General features: G+C 36.6%; 1 protein-coding gene across 5 annotated transcripts in view; it reads left to right on the top strand.

The window, feature by feature from the left end:
• The window catches only part of LOC104487285 (neurabin-2), a 43,862-nt gene that overhangs the window by 20,339 nt on the left and 2,003 nt on the right, over positions 1 to 21,520 (top strand). For 2 of the 5 annotated variants that reach the window (XM_086750869.1, XM_086750870.1), the window contains exons 10-18: positions 866 to 962; positions 1,043 to 1,232; positions 2,087 to 2,238; positions 3,067 to 3,400; positions 6,148 to 6,232; positions 7,314 to 7,385; positions 7,961 to 8,156; positions 14,811 to 14,927; positions 20,408 to 20,596. In XM_086750869.1, the coding sequence (XP_086606995.1) occupies positions 866 to 962; positions 1,043 to 1,232; positions 2,087 to 2,238; positions 3,067 to 3,400; positions 6,148 to 6,232; positions 7,314 to 7,385; positions 7,961 to 8,156; positions 14,811 to 14,927; positions 20,408 to 20,596 (1,432 nt within the window). The remainder of the gene's footprint in view (positions 1 to 865; positions 963 to 1,042; positions 1,233 to 2,086; positions 2,239 to 3,066; positions 3,401 to 6,147; positions 6,233 to 7,313; positions 7,386 to 7,960; positions 8,157 to 14,810; positions 14,928 to 20,407; positions 20,597 to 21,520) is intronic. The other 3 variants (XM_086750871.1, XM_086750873.1, XM_086750872.1) reach the window with 3 other exon arrangements.

Here is a 21,520-nt window from a genome sequence, read left to right as displayed (position 1 = left end):
TTATTTTTAAAGGCAGTTTGCATGATCTTTTGCTCTGTGGTCCACATACAGAAATGCTGCTACTTTTGATGCGTTTTTTTGCTGTTTGGTGAGCTTGGTTTTTTTTTTTTTAAGGTCTCCTTTCCCCTCTCCTCCCAAGCTTATCCACATGGAAGTTCAAAAGTAGATTAAGATGACTGCTAACATGCTGTTTTCAATTTCCTCGATGTTTAGCAAATTCCTGTTACTCCTTTGACTGTTCCTGAACCTTTTGCATTTTGTGTAGATGTTCTACGCTTAATTTCTAGGTTTGTATGTTATTCCATATGACAGGCAGGAAAAAGCAGCTCATATTTTTGTTTCCTACTTGTAATCATTATTTCTTTTTGTAAAACCTCATCATTGCAATTTCAGGAGGGTGAACTAAGTAGAAACTTGAAATACAATTTAGTTTCCTACAAAGAATTCTACCATGGCTTTTGGAAGGAAAATACTGTGTATGCATGTATCTTTGTGAAGAGAGTAAGGTGTTATGATCTGAGTCCTGCATGTATTTCACACTTTAAATGTACGTGCAACTTGCTTGCCATTTTTAAAGGTAGAGATGGTTATAACTTGTAGTGAAAGTGTTGCAACATATCCTCCTTCAGCCTGGAGTAAATTATAGTGTTGTATGTATTTTCTTCTGAAGATGGTAGAAGTAAACAAATACATGGGTTGTTTTGTGACATTTCAAGATTAATGACTCAGTTATACCTTACAGACTGATTTTTTTTTCAAAGTTTACTAACAAAATGCTTGTTAGTTAATGCAACTGTGCTTATTTCTGTATTATGTATTTCTATATATTACTGTTTCATATATTTGTATATATTTCTTTGACCAGAGAAATAGAATTTATGAAAAAAGAAGAGGATCATTCAAGGCTACTTGAAGAGAGAGACCAAGAATATGCAGAACAGCTGAAAATATATCAGGAAAAAGTAAAGCAGTATTACATTTTAAAATAAACTTCTGCACTCTTGAAGAGTTGTATCTCACTTCTCAATTTTAATTTTTACAGATTTCAGAACTTGAAAGTAAATTAAAAGTATATGAGAGAATGCCATATATCTTTGGAGGTGACAATTTATTGGAAGATGGCTGTCAAAGTCCAGGCCAATTTAGTGAGCAGTCAAAGATAAGAGAAGACAATGAAAAAGAAACTGAATCAATAGAAGAAACACTGAATTCTTCAGATATGTTAATTTCTGGTAAGTAGGTTGTAGGATCTTTGATCTGCATTTAACAAAAATTGGGAGGACTTATATGTGTACTGGTTTTTTGTTGTCAAAAGAAATTAAGTGTTTGCTGTTTCCTGCTGACTGAGTATATGTTTGACCTGAGCCAATGTGGATATGTTTGTTTAGGTCCCCCAACATTTTTGTTATTGTAGTAGTGTATTTCTTAAATGCTGTGGGAAAGAGGAGATAGATGGAGAGATATCCATCTTCTCTGTTCCTCAGATTCTCTGTCAGTGAAACTAATAATGTTAGTGGGACTAAAACACTGAGATACATCAGTTAAAATTCCATTGTTTTTAAGCTATGATTTACACCAAAACTTGCTATGATCGTTTTATCTTGTAATTTTATGCCCAGAAAGTTATAAAATATCAGATAATGGTTCAAATGAGAAGCATATTTTAAAAATATTTGGTAAATGCTTATGTACTTTTTGAAGAGTTTCTGTCTTAAAGAACAAGGATAGGAAAGTACATTTTGGGCAGAAATTCTCATCTATTTGAGAATAAAATTCAGTTTTCAATCCATAATACAGTTTTATCCTGATGGATTTTTTTTTTTAATTGAAGAAAATAGAAAATATAGAAATTTATTTAAAATTAATTAGAAATTGCTATCACAATATCTTAAAATAATGTAGTATTATATAAAACAGTATTTTCATATAGTAGTGATTGACAAGTAGAATAATTCTGATTCAACTTCCGAATATTTTTCTGGACAGTAGGTTAGAGAACTTGCCTACTAGTTGATTTGTGGTTTGGTTTTGGTTGGTTTTTTTTTTTGGTTGTTTTTTTTTTTAAACAAGTACATATTTGTTGCAGATTTTGATGCTTTTGTTGGGGATACTCCCAGATTAGACACCAGTGCCAACAAAGCAAAAGCTCAGCTTGCGTTGAAAGTAAAACGTCAGCCACCTTCTCGATCAAAGCTGAAAGAATCTCTTGGGGCTGGACAACAGACTGCAAATCTACAGGTACTGGTATTGGTAGATAATTATGCATTCATGAGCCTGAATGTATGTTCAATTTTATCTGCGTTTGCAATTTTGAGTGTTGTCCATGCTACATTCAGACTGTGCCAAAGGATCGTATTTTTATGCTATATCAAGTGAAAAACCCTATTTGGGTTCATACCATGTATGTGATCTCTGACGTGTTCTTTGTGGCACCGTTAATTTGAAGTCAGCAAACAAGTACGCAAGCTTGTTGTATTCTGCTTCTACATACTAAAAGATTTTGGTATAGTGACAGTGATATGTTGTGAAATACACTTATCTATCTTGTAATTCCTTCATCTGAAACAAGTTAGCTACCAAATTTCTTCAAAAACTAAATACTTCTGAAATGCTTTGTTATTCCATAAATAATAATTTAAGTCCACTAAAAAAGTATACTGGTAAAATGTTCTAGCATGTTTCTGGAAACGGTTGACGAATTGAGGTCTATGTAGTTGGTATATGAGAGAGCCTGTCATAGAGGGAGAAGACTGAACTCCTTCAGTTCAACTGAAAAGTGGTTGCATTGAACTGAAATGGGCAAAGATGTACCAGAATATTTCTGTCTTGGCTAATGAAAGATGATTTGGAATATGCAGAAAGATCTGCATAGGGGTGGAAAGCTATAAAAGCCTATAAAATCAGTGTCATATGATTTAGATAATACCTACAAGTGATTAAGTTAAAATTTTCTGAACTGAGGAAGTTTGTGTATAGCATAACATATCCTTACATCCTTGTAAAAGATCAGATAGTAAATGATTATGTGTCATGCTTATCATAAAATAACTTCTGAATTTGTTGAAGGGTGAGGATTCAGAAGATATTGCTCTCAACAGAGAACTTTCCACTGTGTACCTAACCAAGACCTTAGAAACAAGTGAAAAATTAACTCTCCAACGCCTGGATGATACGGATCGGAAGAGTGAAAAGCCTGAACAAACAGAAAGCACAGAAAGTCCGCTAGAATCAAGTCCTTCTGCTTCCACACACTCTTCTCCAGTACACAAACCAAGCAACGAAAAAAGCACAACCACCACTCGTTCACCTCCTCCTGAAGAGATGGCTCCAAATTCTCCTCAAGGGTATTCCAAGAACGTTAAGCAAAGAGAAGCAAAAGGGAAAGGGAAAGAGGCCAAGGGTAAGACTTAAGAGTTTATTATTCTTTTAATCCTTCGAGTTTAAAGAACTACAGATTTTAGATATAAATTAATATTGAGCAATAAACTACTTAAGGGAAAATGAATTTACTACAAAACTAATTACCTGTTCTAAAACCACTTGTTAACTCTTCAAGAAAGTTTGAGGTTAGCAAAAAAGTATGCAAGTTCATTGTATTCTGTTTTTACTTACTGAAAGATTTTGATACAACAGTAGTATTTTCTGAAATATGCTTATCTGTCTTTTAATTCTTTCATCTGCAACAAGTTGGTTACCAAATTTCTACAAAAACTCAACATTTCTAAAATAATTTATAGCCCCAAGAATCTAAAAGATGCCTGCAGAATAAATACTGTTTAAACTAAACAGTTACAGAAAGGAATAGGTCTAAGTCAGTTTGGTAGAAGCTGAAACCTGTAAATCTAGAGAGTCTGAATGGTTGCCTTGACATGAGCTAGAGGGGAGCTAAGTCATTGACTGTGGATAATTAGTAAAGGTCCTAGAACATTTCTGCAAAACAGTAGCCTCGTGAGTAGTGGTGTATCAGGGACTAAGTTTGACTGCTTTCCTGATTCCCAGAAAAATTCAGTGTTAGCTTTGTACTTCAGACATTATCCGGGTGTTTAAACAAGATATGGATTCTGAATGTTATGGGAATTACTGCATTATTCATCTTGTCCTCTCGGGTTATTTCTCACTAGGAAAAGCTTAAAAGTATTACAATCAGCCTAGCCATTGCTAATCATTATTTCATATAAATATTTGTCTTTTTTCTTATGAATAATTGAAAAAAGGATCAGATAAAATATTTTAAATGCTTGATATTTCCTTTAGTCAGCTAGCACAATATATTAAGGTAGATTATACTTCCTGTCTTTTCTATACAGCTCAGACAAAATCTTTCTCTTAATACCCTGAAAACAGGATTTGTATTATACTCATTCTATGTGTTTCTACAAAGTCTCAAACAAAAATAGTTTCTTCTCCAGCTTCTGTTTGGTTTGTTTGGTTGGTTTTAAAAAAAAAAAATTATCAAAACAAGTACCTAATACATAAGTGATTTTGCTTTCTTTTCTACAAATTCTTTGCGATGGCTGAAGCACCACAAACATTTCCTTAAATCTGGCAGAATCACGGGAAGAGCTAATTAATGCACTACATCAAATATGAGGATTAATATTGAAAGCTCAGTCTTTGTAGGCAAAATGACACTAAGTGCTACTTAGTGCTACACTGTTGCTTTCTAACTGTATTTAAATGTCTACCTGTTATTTCATTGGAATAATCCTTTCTATTACCTTCCTATCCATTCATGTATCAGTCTGTATTTTAGCCTCTTGTACTGTGGTTTTGAAATTAGGAGTATCTCTTGAGAGAGTGGTGGAAAAAAAATGTCAATAATAAAATTAATTCTTTTGGTTTTGTTTTTAAGTTGACAGGAAAAATAACCAGTTTAACTGGTAGTTATAAAATATTGAATGTTACTTGTTTAGAAAGAGCAGACTATTCAGCATGTAAACTTTGAGATAATCATTATATATTTCAGGAAGCATTATTAGATGATGGGCTGGTGGGGTATTAGCCTCAATTTTGTGTAGTAAGCATGATTTTTTATTTTTATGATCATTGAAGGCATTTGTGTACGTTACTTGATGTCAGGAGTTGTCTTGAAGACAGAGCTTAAAACCTACTTTGTCTCAAAAAAGTAGGCTGTATGTCTTTCATAGGCAGCTTAGTTATGAAACACTTGATTTGCAATATGAAACATATTTCAGTTATTTAAAAAATATAAGCTAGTAGCCTGTGAATTTAAAAAGAAGTACATTCAGGACTTGCAGTGATCTGTCATAATCTGTGGGAAGAGGTAATGTGGTGCTTGAGTTTGTCATTTAATTTCACTTAATAATTGAGCAGTTGGAATTGAACATGCTCCCTCTGGTGAAAAATTGGATCCTAGCAGGTTGTACTCCAGTTTTGAAAATACCACAGTTTTGGAGGAGCTTCAAAGTCCCAATTATTTCTTTAGAATAGCCACAGTTTGTATACTGTTTCCAAGAAACTCAGCTTGTTAGGATCTGTTTGCTCTCTAGGTCCTGGCTATCATGTTGGTTAGGCACACTTTGTGGAGCTGGCAGCTTGCATATGTAGCCTATGTTCAAAGTAGCTAGCCTGTACTAGCTACTGAATCAGCAAAAAATGCAAAAGGAACATCTTACAATACTTCAAGATTAATAAAGGACAGTTAAAGGCTGTCCTTACTGAAATATTGCTTTCAAACTGAGTTTCAAATGTTTCATACTGGTTATCTCATCAGTGTATTTTAAAGTTGACATTTTGAAAAAGGAAGAAGTACTTTTTTCTAAACTGATCTTATACTGTCCTTTGTTGGTAATTCATTGAAGCAAAATACTGTGGTAAGTTTTATCTTTCTGTAAACAGTATAGAATTACTGTTTAGCAAAAGCAATATTTTTTATCAGTCATAAGCAACTGTTGTGTTCCCATTTTTCAGTGGTGCAGCACAGCCAGAATGACGAGAAGATGCCATAGAGAATAGCTTATATTAATATGGCTGTAGTATTTTCATGTAGTATCTGCCTGTGTGAATGTGAATTTTAACAGTGTTACTCAGGTTTTAGTACCTTATTTACTTAGAAGCATCATCATAAGTACTTGAAACTTGCAAGTATTTTTAGACTGTTTTTATTTTTCACCTCTCTATGAAAAGCAGAAGAAAAGAAAAATGAAGACAAGACAGTAGAAACAAATGAAGGAACATCAGGGAAGTCCAAAAGGAGATTTCCAGATTTTGGGTGAGATTTTACTTGTTTTCATTTGGAAATAAACAGTTTTCGGTGTTACTTTTGGAGAATATCTTGTTCTCTAAATAGATGTTGAGAAAATCCAGTAATGTTACTTCATAGCAACACCAGTGGACAGAGTCTTTTTCACCTTCAATTTGTAATGTTGCATTCATGTTTCTACCACACTTTTATTTTATGTTCCCTCAAAGAATTTCTTGGAGTTCTTCAATTTTTACCTGAATACACAATTTTTCTATGAATCAAGTTGCAAATCCATGCATAGTTTTATGCCAAAATATTGTTGCAGCCTAGGTTGTAATGTTATGTCCTGTTGGCACTACAGTCTGAAATAGATACCTGTCTTGCCTTAATTCCTTCTGCAGCAGATGTCATTACATAGAGTTTGGCTATAGTAGCTGCTTACTGAACCATTCCTTGGAGGCAAGCAGCAGTGATGAGTAGATTTCTGAATTTCATTTAGAAGATGAGATTGTGAACAGGGGTAAAACAGAAGAGCAAGCTGCGTATTATCTGGAAATGCATTCTGGTAGCAGAACTCTGGGGATTTGAGAGAAGAGTTGCTAAATTTTGCAATAAGCCTTGCTCCTTTGGAGCCAAGTATAAAGCTTGTTGAAGCCAGCTAACATCAAAGACAGACTTGTACTGGAACAGATAAATCATAATATATAACATTAAAATGAGAACTTATTTAATGCAGAGAGAATGTAGTTAGTGACTTAGTTCAAGTTGCTCTGCATTGCATATGAACATCTATATAGCAATAACACTGTATTCTTTCTCTTGGTTATATCCACTATATGCTAAGTTTCTTTGGGCATTGTCTGTGTTTATTTTAGTTATATGTGGTCTTTGAAAAGTACTTTCATAATTCTGTCATGGTTCTTAAATAAAATATGGATCAGTGCTTTTCTAACTGCGTGCATAATCTGCAAAAATCATGCCCTGTGTAGCAACATAAATGTGGCTTTTTGCAATTGTTGAAATCAATGAAAAACTAGCTTGCTGATTAAAAAAATATTGCACTGTGTAAATGTAAGTGCTTTATGAAAATTGTGTTTTTTCACTTTAGTGGATTACGGAAATCTGGCGGCAAGGGCAAGAAACAAGAAAAAGAAAATCTAAGAGGTTCTCTGGATAGCAGGTAATTGTTTTGTTTTGTTTAATACATACATGCTGCATTCCTAAAATCTTTGAACTAAGAATTTCTTTAAAACTGTCATTCCTATTTGACCTTAAAGTACATTCAAGTATAACAGTGGCAAAATTCTGTGAAGATTAGTATGTTATGGAGATGAGCTAATCTCATGAAACAAGAAAAATACGTATGATATTATAGAGGAAACATTAAAGCAGGGTTACATTTTCATGTGGCTCATAAGATTAACACATTGTACCCTATCTTAAATATAAAAACTATGTTTTGCTTAGGAAAATGAATGTTGAGTAAATTAAATTAGTAAATTATATGAAATTGTTAAGTTGTGTGAAATACTGCAAAAGTTCTTAAATTTGTGTTGTTCAATAACTCAAATTATTTTGCATAGACATTTAAAGGCAGGTATTGGTTTTCATTTTAAATACCAATTGTGCTGTGAAACGGGTTAAAATGACTGGTGTGTGTTTTGAGTTTGTTGTTTTGTGGAGGGGTTGTGTGTTTGGGAGGCAGGGTGGGATTTCTTGCTGTCGTTTAAACACAATTTAATCTACTTATTTCAGAGGTTCCCGAGAACTGTTAGACGACTCTGGCAACAATCTATCTGCGTCAGATTCAGATTCCCCTGTTCCTACCTGCATGCCTTTCTCTTGGTTTGGAGACAGCCACAAAGAGCCTCACATTTCTAGTAGCAGCCTGCATGTTACTCAGAGCGGGCAGGACAGTTGTGAACACGGTGAAGAGAAGAACAGAAGCAAGGTAGAGATGACTAATTTGTGCTTTGCGTATTTAAGAATTGCATCTTGATAAAGTGAAAACATCAGTGCTTAGTATGTGGAATCTTCATGACTTAGTCCTTGACCGTATCACCTCTCAGAAATGTTGCTGCAGAAGTTTGAGACTTTACAGCCCTCATAAGCAGAGACTCTGAGTGTTCCCATTCCCTCTTGTTCAGTTGAAGCATCAGGGGAGGCTATTCAGGCTGAAGTAGCATTTAAGGAACAATCACAGCATATGTTTTTCCACTGGTTTGTAGTGCCAAAAGTAATGCTAGCTTTAGGACAGTATGGTTTTAAAAGCCAAATCTGTTTTCCCTAATACAGTCTAATACTTGGAGGAAGTGTACTTTAATAGAGGTCAGCTTCCCAGGCAGTTGGCCAACCAGTTCTTACATACTGGTATGTAGGGGTGAAGTACCAAACAGGTGGATGATGATAGCATCCTGATTTTCATTCGCAAATTTAGTATTGAAAGCCAAGAGACACTGGACTTCTAGGAAACTGCTTCTGAGTAACTGATAATGTTCTAATAATTTAAAGCCTTTTATCCAGATCTTAAGAGTGAGGCTACACAGTTCAGTCCATAACCATAAAATTACCATCTTTACAGTTTAAACTATTTGAAAGGAATGTCTGTAAAAAGTAAGAATTTTAGTGTGTGCGCTGTCTTAATATTTTGTTAAAACCTATTTCAATGTAAGACTGTTACTAACAGTCTTATTAACGTACCTTCATTCTTGTTTCCTTTGCATTTTGTCAGATTCAAAATTGTAGTTATTTGAGTAATGTCATAAGCTAGGTTTATTCTTGAGTTTCACTCTTTTTCTTCACTTTGGTTATCTGAAATACCCTTTCACTTTTTCCTTTTCTTCTGTGTTATTAGAGAGAAACGAGTTACAAATCTAGAAGAGAAACTTGCTGAGTTGTAGTCTGTGAAGTCACTGATACTTTGCATAGATGGCAGATAACAACAAGTTGGCTTTCCGCGTTTCCAGATGCTGACTGCACTAAAATGCTATTACACAGTTCTTTAAATTACCTTCTGTTTTCTTAGTGTGAATTTATAGTCCCTGGGACAGGATTAAGCTGTCTGCATATATAGTTTATAAAAGATGCAGAAAGTGGTTTTAGAACCATGCAATACCTTACTCTGACACAGGACTTAAGAAGAGTATGAACTTTTTAATCTCTGAAGTAGAAAAGCACTTTACAGAATACTGTCCAGTGTCTGTCAGTCTTGAGTATTTAGAGCTCCTGCATTGTTTGCTTCTGTTGAAGTGTGTGTTCTGTAAATAACCCAAGGATCTTGGGACTGCGAGATCCATGTTGAAGGGGACATGCATACACTTTGGTACAATTTTTTATTAAATAGGAGTGCATGGTTGATTTCTTAATAGGCTGCAGCAAAGCTATCAGTAGGTATTTTCTGTATAGATAAACATTCAGTGGTTTAGCTTTCAAGGTCATTGGTTTAGAACAACCCATTCTTCCCCTCTTCATTCCTCCTTTTTGTCTGATTAAAATAATTTTTCTGAGCATAGTAAAAGTCCCACTGCTGCATTTCTGCTATAAGCACTCATAATGTGCTTAAGCACCTCTTAATGTGTTTATATAGACACTTTTTTGACAGTCAGAAAGGTATACATCTTTCCAGATTGAGTCCTCTCTTCCTTTACCCATAGCCCTGAAATAACAGCCTTTTCTTGTCATCATTGTATACATTATTCAAGTTGATTATCACTTTAACTTTCTAGCTGGTTTCCTACCTACTGTTTTTTGTTTCCTTGTCATGCTCCCATATGCAATTACTGCTTGCTGCTCTTTTATTTTCCTTAGTACTAGTTGCAAACTAGCAGCAAGAAGATATAGAAGTCTTCAGTTATATGCCTGCTTTGTAATATGGCAGAAAGCTGACCCTGTTAAAGAACAGATTCTCATACGTTAATTGATCCTAAAATCATACCCAGCCTCTCCAAAGTCAGGCTGTTTTTACTTTGCAACTTTTGGAATCTTTTATAAAGATGGTAATGTGACAATAGCTACTGCTTGGAATGACTGTTTCTAGATCCTAACCTGCAGTCATTAACTTTGCACTACAATAACAGGGCTTTGGCTGGTAATGAAAAGATGTTAAAACTGAGGAAGAAATATGCTTGACCATTCATCAGTAAGTCTTGTCACTCAAGCAAGATAACAGCAGGGACAAAACAATCTTTGCAGAATTTAAGGAAAGAATACTCCTTTCCTTGATGTTAACTCCATAGTATTTATTGCTTTTATGTCTGTATGTCATAGTTCAGCCCCAATCGGGACCAGACTACGCAGTCTCTCTCTCGCTCCCCCCACCCCCTGAGAGAATAGGGGGAGACGATATAAGAAAAATGGCTCGAGGTTTGAGATAAGGACAGGGAGAAATCCTTAAAGTTACCATCATGGGCAAAACAGACTCGACTTGGGGAAAAATACTCATTACTGATTTATTTCTAAAACTAGCAGGAGAATGAGACAGGGAACAAGATAACCTTCTCCCCACCCCTCCCTCTTCCCGGGCTTAACATTATCTCTACTACCTTCCCCCCCACCAACTGGCACAGGGGGGAAGAGGGAATGGGGGTCGCGGTCAGTTCATCACGCGTTGTTTCATGCTGCTACTTCCTCATCGGGGGAAGAACTCCTCACATTCCTCCTCCGCTCCATCGTGGGGTCCCTCCCATGGGCCACAGTCCTTTGTGAAACTGCTCCGATATGGGTCATCTCTTCCACGGGGTGCAGTCCCTCCAGAACAGTTGTCCCACCGGGCCCTCCATGGGCCACAGCCTCCGTCAGGCCTCCACCTGCTCCGCCTTGGGGTCCTCCGCGGGCTGCAGGTGAATCTCTACCCCTCCGTGGACCTCCATGGGCTGCAGGGGGACAACCTGCTCCACCATGGTCATCACCACAGGCTGCAGGGGAATCTTGGCCAGGAGCCACATTACTCCTCCCCATCCTTCTCCACTGACCTTGGCGTCTGCAGCCATTCCTCACAACAGGCTGGCAGACGCCTCTCAGGACCCCTTTTACATCTTGTTCACTTCTCATCTCCTCTCCACTTCTTGCAGCCAGGCCGGGCCGAGTTGGGCGCAGTCGGCTGCCCAGTGGGAGGCCAGAGGGTGAGGCCTGCAAGGCCCGCAAGGCTCGCACCTCCCCCTCTCTGCCCCTGCTCAGCTGCTTCACATCTTCTCTTCCTTTTTTTTTTTTCCTGTTTTCCCCTTCTTAAATACGTTATCGCAGAGGCGTTATCACAGGACTTTCTGCTACCAATTGGCTCAGCCTTGGTCCGCCCTAGGCCCGGCCGAGTCCACTGAACAAAGGGGAGCAACTTCTAGCAGTTTCCTACAGAAGCTACCACCTTCGGCCCCCCTCATTAAACAAAACCAGAACACTGTAGTATCCTGTATGATCAGGATTTCTTAAAGAGCAGATAAACATAGAAACCCTAAAATAAAAACTTTGTCCTGTTGAAACCTCTGTTGTACTGAGTCTTTCGCATTGTGTAAAATTTCTGTAGTTGTGTTTTAATATTGATGGTGTAAGGAATGTAATTATATTTTAACTGTGTTCTGTTTCTGCAAAGTTTGCCTCTTACTGCACCTGGAAGAATATTTTTTTTTTCTTAAAATTATATTGAAGTTAGTCTTAAATTTATAATTTGGCAAAGTCATGAATCAACTTCTTGTTGCTTGTGAAAGCTAGAAACACAAAAACTAAAATCTTGTGATCTGAGTGTTTGCAGACTGTTTAGCCTTATGACATTTCTAAATTATACAGTTCTTAAATTAGTCCCCTTACATAATCTACCCCTTGATTTAGTCCCATTCTTGATGCAGTACAAACACATACATACTGTTCATGTTCATTACTTTTCCAGAGCATTTTCCAAGCATTCCAAGCTTCCGTAAGCTTGTATGCAGTGTTTAATTTTCATTCCAAGGAAGAACGCTGTGGTGTAAACTATTTATATCCTACTACCTTCAGTATTAAGAAGCATACCTATAAAACCTCTTCTATCCAAATTATGTGCTCTTCAAGAATCAAAAATCTTTACAACTGTCTCTAAATCCTTAAAAGGAAATTACTACTTCTTTAAACCAAGTAGGAGCAGGGGGAGGAGAAAACATTATGACTGGTGCTGAGATGCTTTACTTTTGGCTATGTTGTCTTCTTTTTTACATCTACAAGACTGAAGAAGTCCCTAAAATATAATGTAATTAATAAAATAATCTATATGGTAAATAGAACACCATTTTTCAGTCATGTACAGTACCACACTCCATGAAAAGGTAACAGGAAAACTCAAGTTGTGGTTTGCGGGTTTTGTTTGTTGGGTGGTGGTGTGGTGGTGATTTTTTTCCTTGTTGTTTTTTGGTGTTCTTTACTTTTTTTCCTTCTTCTTCCTTTTTTTTTTTTTTTTTTTTTTTTTTTTTTTTAACCTGGAAGTGTGTATTGGTAATTTAAGGTAGAAGAGAGGGCAAAGATTAAGTATCCACCCCCAAAACAAAAATAGAATAATCTAGAAAACTTACAGGTTAAACTGAAATCAGAACACAAGTACAGAAGTGCTCAATTAAGACAACTGCAAAAACATAGTTCTCTTACAGGAGCATAAGTTACTGAAAAAACTGTCTTTAACATCAGCTTAATTTAGGATCTTTGATTATTTATGCATATGTGGATATGGTATGGCATCCTTACAAAGTATAGTTACGTGACGAGAGATTTAGAGAAAATTAGATAAAATAATGGTAAATACTTGCTTGCTGTTTGTAGGCAACAAAGAGTAGTGCTGAGAAATAAATTTTAGAAAGGCCGAAGTAGGAGGCATGCTTTTGGCAGAATTGCTTTTCACTCACTAAATAAAAATAATGTACAGGTTAGGATCTGAGTTGAAAATGGAGGTAATAAAATTAGAAAATATTCAGTGAAACACATTAGTATTCTTTCTCTTACCAAACCTGCTGTGAAGTTTTCAGATGTAGCATCTGTTTTTTCCATAGCCTTCAGCTTGAATCACATGCTGCTCAGGTGACCTGCCTGAGGTTGTATGAGTACTGGCTGCTGGATAAGTTTGAACCTAGATCCTGGTGCTTTTAGGTGCGAAGGCAGCTGTACAGATCCAAAAGCTTCCTTTAAACACAAACTAAGTGTAATAACTGAATGTAAACAGTAAATGCTATGAAGTTTTTACATTCTTTCAATATGATAATTCTTACATTATTCATATTTCTAACCTGAATTTTACTTTGTTACATAATTTTAAAAAATAAGTAGTACTTTACTAATTCATTAAAAGAATAAATTTTTCAAAATCTTTTGTTTTGGAAGAATTTTCTATTTTGAACGTAATTTATTCAGACTGTTAAACTGCATAATTACTGTAGATTCACAGTGTTAAACCATGTTTTTAAAAGACAGCTGAGTAATTGTTTAACTTCTAAAATGTTCAGCTTTATTATAGTGTTTTTACAATATTTAGTACTTTAACTATAAAGATAATTTCACATAACTTGATACAGTCCATTTATTATTAAAAAAAAATCTTCTAAAGATATTTTACATCTATGTGGTATTTTTCATATCAAGGTAACTGTCAGATGACATGATTCTGTGCCTCAAATGCGGCCACCTCAAAATTGAATCCACAGAATCATAGAATGGTTTGTGTTGGAAGGGACCTTTAAAGGTCACCTAGTCCAACCCCCCTGCGAGGAGCAGGGACACCTTCAAACTACATCATGTTGCTCAGAGCCCCTCCAACCTGGCCTTCAATGTTTCCAGGGATGGGGCATCGACCTCCTCTCTGGGCTACCTGTGCCAGTGTTTCACCAGCCTCATCAAAGCTGTAACAATGAACAACAATACAATACAGTATCTTAAATTGGAATTTAAAGTTTTGGGAAAGCTTGTCCTCAGGCAAGGTCTTTATTATCTTTATTTAAACCCTGATCTGCAAGCTTCCTAAAGCTCCTTGCTATTCCAATTCTCAATGTATGTCAGGCAAAGACAAGCTGTTTGTTTCACTGTTGACTACAATGGTTCAATAGTGGGCAACTATGAAGTCTAAATCTAGTTCTTGTTTTCAGAAACTTTGTAAGATATGAGGGCACTTCTGTGCCATGAGAATCTTAATGACCATAAAGAATTAGGACTGATTTTTATTTTGCCAACAGAATAGCCCCTTCTGAAGCACATTCATAGTGCTTGTGTAGGTTTCAGTTGAAGACAAATTTGTTATGAATAATTCCACCAAATGAATCTTGTTTTTTCTCCCCGAGTGTGGTATGCCTGCTGAAAACGTAATCACATGTATTTTTCCTTGTGTGCTTTAACACAATTTCAGATTGTAACCAATTCTCCACACAGGGTGCTCTTATTTGAGATAATGTTTTAAATCGTTACTGTGTTTTTTAATTCAGAAGTTTAATGAAAACAAGTCAAGTGCTTGATGTAGTGAGTGTATTTCTTATGTGATCTAAAAATAACTGAGTCATAGTATTTTTGGGTTTTTTTACCAAAAATCAAAATTACTAGAATGTCACCTTATGACCTGCTTTTCCAAGGAGTGAGTTAATAAAACGTTATTTCCACTTGTTTGCAGAGTAGAATTGTCATAGATGATACATACCATAGCAAGCCAAGTTGTGAACTTTCAGGGTTAGTGACAGAACCAAATCTGTCAGGTCGTTCACACACTTTAACCTTCTCTTCAAATGAGGTGAGTTTCAAAGTGTGTATATGTGTCTTGTTGATGTTGTTGTTCACACTACAGCATGTTGAATAGAAACAATTTGTGTAATGTGAAACTAGATGGCTGTTACCATATTTGAATGTTGAAGAGCACTGTAAAGAATTGTAAGCTGTTACTGAACTAAGGACATGGACTGTAGATGCCATATCAGCCTCTGTGTTCTGATCCTAGCTGTATTGTAAAAATAGGAACAAGCTCTCTCTGATCCAGTTGCAGTTTTTAATTTTAAACGTAGCACCTTTCTGTTCCACGAATTTAAAGCAACTTCCTGGGTGAATGAAAACTGCTGTGTTTTTGACCTTGTCTTCACATCTGTGCATGGTTTTTACCATAAAATTTCTTGTAAAGAATAACAAACAAAACAAAGGGGGGGGAAAAAAAAAGAAAAAAAAAAAAAAAAGGCAGAATATAGTCGTTCTGATCTATAGGTAGAAACTAGATACCTGAAAGTCAGCATTCATTCTCCTGGAGAACTAACTCTTTTGGGTACAGCTGAAACCTAAAGTCTATGCTATCTACATACTGAGGTATTGTCTAATTTGGTGTTTGACTGATGGGCATCTTTGTAAATTAAATCCTTTCTAAACTAGGAGGAGTCATTAAAAGCTGAACACAGTCATCTTCCAGAAATGAGTTAGAGGGCTTGCCAAACTGGAAGTGATAATGTTTGAAGAAAAAAAGTAAATGGTGGTTTGTTATTAGCTATCTTAAACCAGGCTTCGCTCAAAATCTTAAAATATTCCAGTAATAATGTAGAAAGTCAGAACAGTCTTACAAACAATGTTATAAATATGAAATCACTCACATAAAAAAAAGCATATAACTAGTTTATAGGCTTCAGAAGTGGATTAATTTCTTACATATTTTTCTCGGAGATGACAGTCATACATCTACTGAAAACCAGAGAAATGCCAGTTAATATCTATCCTTGCAAGTGCTCCCTGTAGTTTGAAGGGAATTATTCGTGAATGAAGTATGTGTTTTTAAAATTTCCAAGCAGTATAAATCGTAAGATTTTAACAAAGCTGAATGTTTTCTTGAGTATTATACTTTGATCAGTGTTACAATTTTCAGTAAACTTCTGGTTCTAAAACTCAGATGGAAGTTATGTTTACTAATTGTACATGTGTAAAGTTATGATTTAAGCCTTTTTTTTTTTTTTCATAGAATCATTGAATCATGTCAGTTAGAAAAGATCTTTAAGATCATCAAGTCTAACTGCAAACTTAGCACTGCCAAGTCCACTACTAAACTATATTCTTAAGTGCCACATCTACATGTCTTTTAGATACCTCCAGGGATGGTGACTCAACTACTTCCCTGGGCAGCCTGTTCCAATGCTTGATAACCCCTTCAATGAAGAAATATTTCCAAATATCCAATTTAAGCCTCCCCTGGCACAACTTGAGGCTGTTCCCTCTTGTCCTGCTGCTTTTTACTTGGGAGAAGAGACCGACACCCACAACCTCCTTCCAGGTAGTTGTAGAGAGCGATAAGGTCTCCCCTCAGCCTCTTTTTTTTTTTTTTTTTTTTTCCCCAGACTAAACAGCCCCAGTTCCCTCAGCCGCTTCTCATAAGACTTGTGCTCCAGACCCTTCACCAGCTCCGTTGCTCTTCTTTGTACATGCTCTGGCATCTCAATGTCTTTCTTGTAGTGAGTGGCCCAAAACTGAACACAGTATTCAAGTTGCAGCATCACCAGTGCTGAGTACAGGGTGACAATCACTTCCCTGGTCCTACTGACCACACTTTTTCTGAATCGAGCCAGGATGTTGTTGGCCTTCTTGGCCACCTGGGCATGCTGCTGGCTTATATTCAGCCAGCTGTTGACCAGTACGCCCAGGTCCTTTTCCACCAGGCAGCTTTCCAGACACTCTTCCCTACGTCTTCAGCATTGCATTGTTGTAACTGAAGTGCAGCAAGCAGCACTTAGCCCTGTTGAACCTCGTATAATTGGCCTTGGCCTATCGATCCAGCCTGTCCAGGTCCCTCTGTAGAGCCTTCCTTACCCTCAAGCAGATCAACGCTCCCACCCAGATTGGTATCATCTGCAGGCTTACTGAGAGAGCACTCGATCCCCTTGTCCAGATCATTGATAAAGATATTAAACAGATATTAAACAGAACTGACCCCAGTACTGAGCCCTGGGAAACACCACTTGTGAGTGGCTGCCAACTGCATTAACTCCATTCAGCACAACTCTTTGGGCCTGGCCGTCCTGCTAGTGTTTTACTCAGCAAAGAGTACATCCAAACAAGCCTTGAGCAGACAGTTTCTCCAGGAGAATGCTGTGGGAAACGATGTCAAAGTCTAGGCAGACGACATCCACAGCCTTTCCCTCATCCACTAAGCCCTGTTTTTGTTGTAGATGAGTCTGATTCTAGTGTTCCCTGTAGTTCATATGTTGCTTCTGCGTATGAACAATGGAAGTTGTTTGTACCTTTTCAGTAATCATATTGATTATCAGAGTCTGTTCTGAGGATAATGATAAATAACTCTGAGCTGGTTTCTCTTTTGGAAAGCAGTATCTGTGAACAAAAAGAGGTAGTTCTGGCTTTGGGTTTTTTTAATTAGTAGTACAATACATTGAGGTCTAGAAAAAAGTAATCAATCTTATAGTGATTTTGGATATTTCAAATCCTTAACTTAAGGCCTTTACAAGTAGAATTTCTGCCTGGTCCTTCTTGTTCAAATAAGTTCATAAATATCCATCAGGGATCGTGCTAGCCGTTGTAACAATCCCTGCTTTCAGAGAAATGGGCTACTGCGTGCTCTTCTACTAAACTTGGAATCATTAGTAGACAGGAGATGGAAACACCTCACAGTTGGTTAGCAAGCTAGCTGGTAATCCATCCTAGCCTTCTAAAGTTTTTAATCTGTTAAATGATGTTTTATTGGGTTTTGTATTTTTATCTTTAGAGCCTTCGGTATTTCTGTACTTGCTTTGTGAATCAGCTGTGTTTTTATGTGGGAGCATATGTTTTTCTTATGTTCCGTACCTTATAAGTAGTTTTAGTTCTGCTTTCTGAATTTGCGGATGATCTTGCATGTGTGTGTGTGGTGGCTGTTTTTGAGACTGTAACTCTGATGTACAAAGAGCTTGGGACAGTCCCTCTGCCTCTGGCAGGATGATAAACAGTTCAGTTGGGGACTGCATTCCCCAGGTGAAATACATAAATCTAGGCCTCTTTTGTCTGACAGGAGTACACCTGCTTCAAGTACTGATACTCAGAAATTACAGATGTGAAGTTGTTGCATGGCTAGCACAGATTAAATAAAACTAGTGAGTGAGTTCCAACTGGAATAAAACATTTTACACGTCTCTGTGTGAAGGAGATACATGTATAGAGATAAATAGGTATACGTAGATATACATATACACACCCCCAGGATACAAGTAGATATATATTAAAAATATATGTGTGGCAATATATATTTTAGTATTTCTTGATGCTGATAGACCACACATGACTCTGAGATACAGGTCAAACTTGAAATGTAAAAAGTTACCCCTTTTTTGTGTACTGTTCATGAACGCTTGCTAGCATGAGACAAAACAAAAAGTTAGCAATATGTATTTTGTATTACAATATCAGGTTGAGGAGTACTGTTATCAGAAATGTTTTAAAATAAACGGCCATCTTGAAATTCCTTTAGTTCTTTATACAGTGCATCTTCTTGCTCTGTACGAAGCGTCTCAAGCTTGATAGCTTGGATAGAAAACTCGCTGTGCCCCAGTTGTCTTGATACAGATGCTGTATGGAGCACTTCAAGCAAAACCTCTTCTAGAGCCCTTTACTCTTATTTTGTGAAAATTGCTGTTCTTCTTTTGCACATCAGGAAGGTGGATGTATTTGCACTTTTTAGATCTACATAGGCACTTTAATTTGGATTAGGAGTTCCTTTTTTAAGTAAATCTCCTGACTGTCCCCACTTGCCTTACTTTGATTCATCTTGGAAATCAAATCAGATGTGCTCCAACAGTGTTCCTGGTGTATTCCAGCTGCTAGTGGCCATTCGTCTGTGTAAACAGACTAGGAGCTATTCAGAAGTGAAAATCCTTTGAAATGCTTGTAGTATGGATTTTAGGGCCTCAGCACAAACTGTCCTGCTCTGTAAACTTGTTCCTGTTTATCTGCACTACCTTCTAATGTAACCACTGCCCTTTGTTTCACAGACCAGGGAAAACAAAAGCATTTCTAATTATGTGTAGTCCTCTGATACATTGTAAATTTCAAATTGCATTTGTTTCTCCTCAGATGTGTGTCCTGTGCTGTGCTCTGAGATTCAGTTTACTGTATGAGCAGATCGTGTGACAGGCCTATGTCTCACTATCTTTCACTTGCCATCACCAGAATTATTTTACATTCAATCAACTCTCCCAAATTTTCCAACAAGGGAGGTGAATTTTGTGAGATCCCTCAGTTTCGGAGCTGCAGTTTTTCACCTGAAACTTACAGGATCATGTCTTGAATCCATCACTAGAAAGACGCTTATTTCCCTGTTTTCTGTTTACAAATGGCATGTGTAAGACGTGCGAGCATCTTTGGTAAGCAGTGGAAGCTGCCTAGTAGAGCAGTGCACAAGTCTAATGCAGCATGTACTCAATCGTGGGCTAGTGAGAGATCATTTTGGATAGTTAATAAAACTTCAGGTAACTCTGATGTTGCTGATTCAAGTATTGCAGTAGAATTTCTTTTGTACAGACATAGAGCTGGTTTATGTAGCTTTTCTTTTGTGATGAAGTAATAGAGTGCTTCAGGACAAACAGCAGTACCTTTTTCCTCTCAGAAGCCAACTGAAACTGAAGCAGGGAGCTTCAAAAGCTCTATGAGCTGGTAAAGTGTATTTTCCATGGAATCTACAAGCTCTTATGTTTCTCAAATGCTCTTCTACTAGGCAGACCCTCTAAAATGTTGACATGATGGCATTAGATGAAAGAAGAAACAGTCCTCTCTTTTTAGAAATGCACCAAATTTAGGAAGACTCTACCTGGAACTGTCACCAGATTTACTGACTACGGGAATTGCTTTTATTCTGAATTTCCATCACTTCACAATAATCAATAACATAGTTGAAGTGCTACTTGATTCTTCTTGATGCTGTATTAAGGCAGTATCTAACATTAGGATTGAGCTACCTTAACTGACTGATTGAGGAAGCTTGTTCATTGTTAGGATACATCAAATTTAAGTGAATGTTTTGCTATGTAATTTTTTAGAGAAAACCATTTATGTTCTCTATTTCTGACTTGGATTGTGTTGAATGTTGTAGTGTACTTTTGTTTATAGCAAACTGACTCTAAACTGTGATCTCAAGAACTTGCGTCCTTTTGGAGCTAGACTATATTTAAAAATGCATTTTGTTAATCAAACTCAATTGGCAACTGGAATTCACCATATAGTCAAGTAAAACATTGCTTACAGTGACTTTTCTCAATTGGTTAGGCGTTAGATGATGAATTTACAACAACAGGAAAGCAAAATCAATGGCACAGTAGACCTATTTCTGAATGGACCACCCAGCAAGTATGCCACTGGTTAATGGGAATGAACATGGAGCAGTATATTACAGAGTTCACAGCTATGAACATCGATGGACAGCAGTTAATGCAGCTCGACAGTGAGAAGTTGAAGGTATGTGAATATCTCAGGATAGATTTGTAACTGTATAAATTTCACTGCTTATTCAGACATATTTTTAACGTACAAAGTAAATTTTCCTGTTCTTGTAGCTTTTTAAGGGGTAGTTTTGCTTCTGAAATACTTGGAGACTATAGTGTTAGATGAGAACTTAGTAGTTGATTGTACAATTAAAGAAAAACGTTTTCAGTCAGAAAAATACCAAGCAGTTCCTCCTTGTTTGCATCTTGAGGAAATCAAAATAAGCATAATTCCCCAAAGGAGCTTGATAGATGTATCATTAATCTCAGCATAAGGCGATATCAAAACAAGATCCAGCCAGTTCAAATGCATAGAATTGCAGGATCCAGTTTTAGAAATGTTTCTTCCACAACTCGTCTTCAAATGGGAAGGCTAAAATCCTATCTGGTGACCTTTTAAATGTTTTTGGTTTTTACTCCTGCTGAAAAAATCTATTCTGAATCTTTCTTTTGAGCATTTTCTTGTCATTTTATCTCTGGAAGCTGCATGGTATGTATTCCTTATAGTGCCAGTAAACTCTTTCAGTTTTTCTTTCTCATTAGGTTATCAGACTGCATTTTGGACAGGCAAGATGTGTGACTAAAATTAGGTTAATTGGTCTGTTCTGGCATTAGACACATTATTGTTAATGATCAGTAGTAGGATTTGAGTGTTTTAGAGAGAAAAAAATCTTATCTAACTTCAGTCTCCAAAACATATCTGCATTTTAGAATAGACATGCAACACTAAATGTCTTATATTTTATTAAGCAAATATTTCCTTGGACACTGAGGAAATACCTGTTACTGGTCTGTCAAACCTATTTGGGGAACTTTGAATGTTGATGCTTAAAGGTTAATTTACACCTAATGCCATTCAGAGTTCCAGAGTGTGAGGAACTGCCTGTAACTTGGAATC

This window comes from Chlamydotis macqueenii, chromosome 6, assembly GCF_036417535.1.
Source record: "Chlamydotis macqueenii isolate bChlMac1 chromosome 6, bChlMac1.mat, whole genome shotgun sequence".
Lineage (NCBI taxonomy): Eukaryota > Metazoa > Chordata > Aves > Otidiformes > Otididae > Chlamydotis > Chlamydotis macqueenii.
Note: the sequence above shows the minus strand (reverse complement) of the source record. Positions and strands in the feature narration are given on the sequence as shown.